At 41.3% G+C, this 5,000-nt stretch overlaps 1 protein-coding gene across 1 annotated transcript in view; it reads right to left on the bottom strand.

Moving 5' to 3' along the window:
- Window positions 1-5,000, bottom strand: part of LOC125038845 (vitellogenin-like) — a 9,600-nt gene that overhangs the window by 1,890 nt on the left and 2,710 nt on the right. The window contains exons 6-13 of the mRNA XM_047632454.1: window positions 3,470-5,000; window positions 3,110-3,364; window positions 2,838-3,001; window positions 2,123-2,730; window positions 1,567-1,933; window positions 795-1,454; window positions 167-694; window positions 1-78 (exon numbers count right to left, since the gene is read on the bottom strand). The exon at window positions 1-78 is cut by the window's left edge and continues 265 nt beyond it; the exon at window positions 3,470-5,000 is cut by the window's right edge and continues 206 nt beyond it. Of these exons, the coding sequence (XP_047488410.1) occupies window positions 1-78; window positions 167-694; window positions 795-1,454; window positions 1,567-1,933; window positions 2,123-2,730; window positions 2,838-3,001; window positions 3,110-3,364; window positions 3,470-5,000 (4,191 nt within the window). The remainder of the gene's footprint in view (window positions 79-166; window positions 695-794; window positions 1,455-1,566; window positions 1,934-2,122; window positions 2,731-2,837; window positions 3,002-3,109; window positions 3,365-3,469) is intronic.

Here is a 5,000-nt window from a genome sequence, read left to right as displayed (position 1 = left end):
TGCTACTTCCTCAAAGATCTCTTGAACTGCAGCTCCCACAGAGGTCTTGACAATTGAGAGTTTTTCCTGAATCAAATCCTGTTAAATATACAAGTATGGTGTCAGCTAAGAAACTTGCTATATGAATTACACTTTGCATGCTTTTATTTAGATTTGAAATGCTTACCTTCATACGATAGAGTTCTGGACGCTCATAAGCAAAGCCAACTCTGATCACTGTAGGATCAACCATCTCCAGGCGAGCGAGGATGATAGGATACTCCTCCACAGACTGTGTTGTTCCCTTGCTCAGACTAACTTCTGCATTATCGGGTGCCTGAAGACCGATCCTAGCAATGTATTTCCTATCAGTGCCTTGCTTGTTGGTGGTCACCTCTACAAAAGCAGGTTTGCACATTCTTGAGTGGATGTCATGTGTTCCCAGAACAGGTGTGTAGACAACAGCAGACACAGCCAAGCCATTACATGTAGGGGTCTCATCAGGCTTCATTACCCCAGACACTTCAAATACTGGAGTGTTTTCGTAGTCTATAGTGAAAGCCAGGACTGCATTCTTTGGGCTAGTTTTGTCGTATTTGGCAATAACCTTAATGGATGGTGGTGCAGAAGGAGATTTTTTGAATTCTACATCTAAACCAACTGTGTCTGAGGCAATGGCTGTAGTCAGAATAAGTTTTGGATTCACTTTCAGAATCTGCAAAAAAAAGTAAAAATTAAAGTGTTAATACATACACGCTGTAGCTTTTACCAGACGAACTGTGCAAATAAACAATATTTCACATTACAAAACTTACCCTGCTGACAATGGAACCTTCAGTTCTAATGGTGTTTTCTGATACTCGAGTTGATGCAAGGTGGCCAGTGATTTTGTCTGCACTAGATGGGAAAATATCCAGTTCTACAGTTCCTTCCACAGCTGTTCGGTCAGCTGCGTACTGAAGAGCAAACTGCATGGGCTTTGGAAGAACCGGATGGTTAATTTGGCTTTCCCATCTGCCTTGGTTGCCCGTGTGGGTAGCCTTGTATCCAATTTCATATGTGGACTCAGAGTTGCGTTTGTTGGGATAGAACTTGATTCCTGACTGTGAAGCTGAGATGTGGGCTTCACCCTGCATTGTGCGTGATGGAGTTTGTACAGTAACATGGTATGATGTTGGTGTTGGCTTACTATAATGATAGCGATAGTTAGCTGACTCGGATCTCTCAATTCTTTCCTCCTTCTCAAAGGTAAGTGCAGCACGGACAACCTTCAGTAGCTGAACTGTTGCCTTCAAATCCAGTCCTGCTTCAATGGCTTCAATTTCACCATGGGGAAGGATCTTCACATCCCAGTCAAAGACAGTTTTAGGAGCATTTCTTGTCATTGTGCATTTGCCTTCGTAAGAGCCTTCTTTGTTTTCAATGAAGAATTCCACCACGAGGGGCTTCCTTAGGACAAGGCCTTCAGCATCAACCTAGGAAAATATCAGAACTTAGTCTCTCTGCTAGTCATTTGTATCTGTTAAATTGCTTAAGTCAGCAGGAAATATTTGTAAAATAATTGCATGGGAAAGGCCGCTTACTTACCTTAAAGAGTACCACACGTGCCTCTGGCATTTTGTGATGTTTCAGTATGGTCTCCAACCTTGTTTCCTTTCCTTCAGGGGCTATGTAAATCACCTTGGTGTCAAGAGCATAGCTGTATGGACCCTCAAGTTTCTCAGCGGCAACAGAACCTGTGAATTTATGCTCCTTATCTTCAGTGTTCTTGTACCTGAACATGGTAATAACTCTGGTGATGGGTCGTTGGTCCTCGATTTTGTAGCTGGCTTCCATGGCAAGAGTCTTTTGGGAAGGTGTGGTAACTTCCAGTTCGAAGCCAGATGCCAGGATATCTTCAGCATTCAGGCTTAGCTTCATGTGGTATGGCTCACCAGCAATTATGATGTTTCCACTGCAGAGTGGAGAGCATGTTAAGAAACTTCAAAGGAAAACTTATACATATCACATTTTCCAGTCCAAAATAGAAATCATGCACATAAATATCCAGTAGGAATAAAAAAAATGAATCGGTTTACATCCTGTTACACATACTGGTATTGATATATGTACTGAAAAAGAGAAAAAAACAAGAACTACTTACTGAATGGAAGCATGGCCTAGGTCAGAGGAGCTGCTTATTAAATTTGCATCCACAACAAGCTTCCTATCAGGGTTACGATCTGCATCCCAAGCAAATTCAGCCTTTATCTTCTTGTTTTCACCGTCGATATCTACAAAAGTCTTTATGCGATGTGCAGACTCACTTTTGGGAAGGACCGCTGTGTTGAGGCTCAAATGAATGTTGTTTTGTATGAGTGAGATGTCGAACAAGAACTCCATGAAAGCAGGGACTATGAGCTTGGTGTTGCTAATAGTCTTCTGTTCTGGCCCCACCTCGGAAGTCAGGAGCCATTTGAAGGCAAAAAGACTTTCTTGTCTGTTCTTCATCTCAAAATCTAGAATCTGTTTATTGCTGCTTCCAAGTATAGTTGTAGAAATAATATGAGGTTCCATGTCAAGCATAGCAACCTTCAGTTCAGCTTCAAACTTTAGCTTCCTTGTTGAGTAAATGTAGGTGACTGGGCCATCAAGCTGTAGCAACATATACTGTCCATGCTTAAGGACCGATTCAATAGCAAATTTACCTTGTTCTTCTTCATTTATTTTGCTTTCAAACTTGATTGCCTGCATATATCCAGGAGCATCAACCTGAAAGTTAATGAAGAGTGTTAAAAAAGTATTGGAAACACGATTCTGCTGCTGCAATGTTGAGTACATTTCAGAGAAACTTACGAACCACATACATTGATCCTTACTATTATACGGGCATTGTGTGCCTTTGCAGATCGTTCATACAAAGCTTCAAATTCAATCATCTTCAAGCTGTCTTTGGGTTTAATAACCTCCAACTGTGCTCCCATCTTCGATGCTCCCAAGAAAAAGTTGTTGGAAGCTTTGTATGACTTCCTTCCAATGCTAACTGTAATAGGTAATGGTGAAGTATGTTTAGTACACTATTTCAATAGACACATTCTCCAATCTTTCATACGAAAGCTAAACTGTAATAAATTAACTTTGTAATTATTACCTTTAATTTCATTCTCAATCATCATATTCCTGAACAGTCTTCCTTTAGTCTTCATGATAGCGTCTACAGACATGATATCTCTGGTTCCTTTTTCAATCTTGATTAAGGCATGATGTTCTGCTGCTGGGGTTTCAGCCACCTTGCGGACATAGGATATGACTTTCCAGGCTCCAACAGCTGTGTGGAACTCAATCTTGCGTACTGCTGTTGGAACTACCATGCACATATATGGATTGAATCTGAAGTCTCCATCAACTGAGAAATAAAACATTATTATTAGAAGATGACTGGGGGTTGCTCTAATTTAAGATTAGCAAAACCAGCACTTGCAATATGCAACAAGAAGATATACATAATTACCCTCAATGTTCAGATCCATGAATTCCCTAAGTGCATTCATTGTCTTGCAGATTACTTCCACCTCAGGACCATTCATTTTCTTGATAAATTTAGCTTCTACAATTTTAGACTCTGTGGTTAACCTCTTGTTCCGTCCAGTGAAGACATTTATTTCATATTGCATTTCATCAGCGGCTTCCTTTCCATTAAATTCGACCTTAATTGCCTGTGAAATATCATATATTCCGGACTTGAACTTTACAAAGGTCTCAAGAGCTTTGTGTTCTCCCTCATTTGTTAAGGTTGTCCATAGTCCTACTGAGGTGCTAGACGATTCAATTTTGGCAGAAACAACGTGTGAAGTTTGTTCCTTGGTATAGGACATAGTCAGTTCAGCTTGTCGTGGTGTTGCAGCTCCAGGAGTTTCAATGTTAACTTTGATAACCTTATTACCTCTCTTGTTCTTGGTGGCAGTAGTCATTCGGTAACCTTTCATGGAAGGATCCGCTTTCTCAATGTACAACTTGGCAACAATGGGTTCTCCAAGAGGCATAGCAGTGCTACGGAAGATATCTGGGAAGTTCATTTCATAGCACATCTTGATACCAAACACTGGCTCAAAAGCATCCATGCATTTCTGGTGGTGAATCCTAACGTCCCTCATGGATGGTGGACTGACCTTCGTCACTCTCTTTCCAATAGCTTTGATAAGGTTGGTCTCTGCCTTGACACTGAATAGTTCCATCTTCTCTGGAAGCTCCAATTCAAACTCAAATACGTTGTTGCTATTCTTCTTGATGTTAATGGTGGCTCCATTAGCAGTTGCAATGGTGCTCTTCAGTTCAGTTCCTACCTTAGCAATGTGGCAGTCATAGCCAACAAAACCACTAACTGCAATTGATGCACTTGGAATCAGTTTGAGACTCTTCTCAACATTTGCTGGGTTGGTGAAGAGTTCAATGATATTAAGATCACCAGCCAGTTTGATTCCCACGATGGCAGTTCCTTCCAACTTCAGCTTGAGAGGAGTACCTTGAATAGTAGGCAAAGAGTAGTCAAGGAATATTTGGGCTGTGCGGGCAGAGTCAATGTCCAGATTGTGAATATTGGGAAGGATGGCATCAAAGTAAGAGAAGAGTGACTCAATTATTCTGTCAGCATCCAACTCCTTCAGGTCTTCAGCAATGGTAGCATATGTCACTTCATGTCCAAAGATCCTTGCGAATATATCAGCTCGGACTTCGCCCTCTTTCCTCTCTCCATAGAGCTTTTTGAAAAATCTGGAAATGGTAGACGCGCTGATGGCCCTCTTTTCTCGAAGGCTTTCTTCTAAATGCTCTGCAATACGATGTCCCTTCTCTTCAGCAAATGCAACAATGTCTTTCAAAATGCGTCCAAATGATGCCTTTCGAAGATATCCTTCTGGACCAACTAGTTCCTTAATGATTGGGTCTAAGCCTTCAAGTCGGATGCCAGCCTCTCCCAAACTGATGTCCAAGCCCTCAATAGTTGTTCGGAGATTCAGATCAACAGAGCGAGGAAGGAAAGATTC

Source organism: Penaeus chinensis, chromosome 26 (assembly GCF_019202785.1).
Source record: "Penaeus chinensis breed Huanghai No. 1 chromosome 26, ASM1920278v2, whole genome shotgun sequence".
Classification (NCBI taxonomy): Eukaryota; Metazoa; Arthropoda; class Malacostraca; order Decapoda; family Penaeidae; genus Penaeus; species Penaeus chinensis.
The sequence above is the reverse complement of the archived record's forward strand: the minus strand, read 5'-3'. Positions and strand labels throughout refer to the sequence as shown.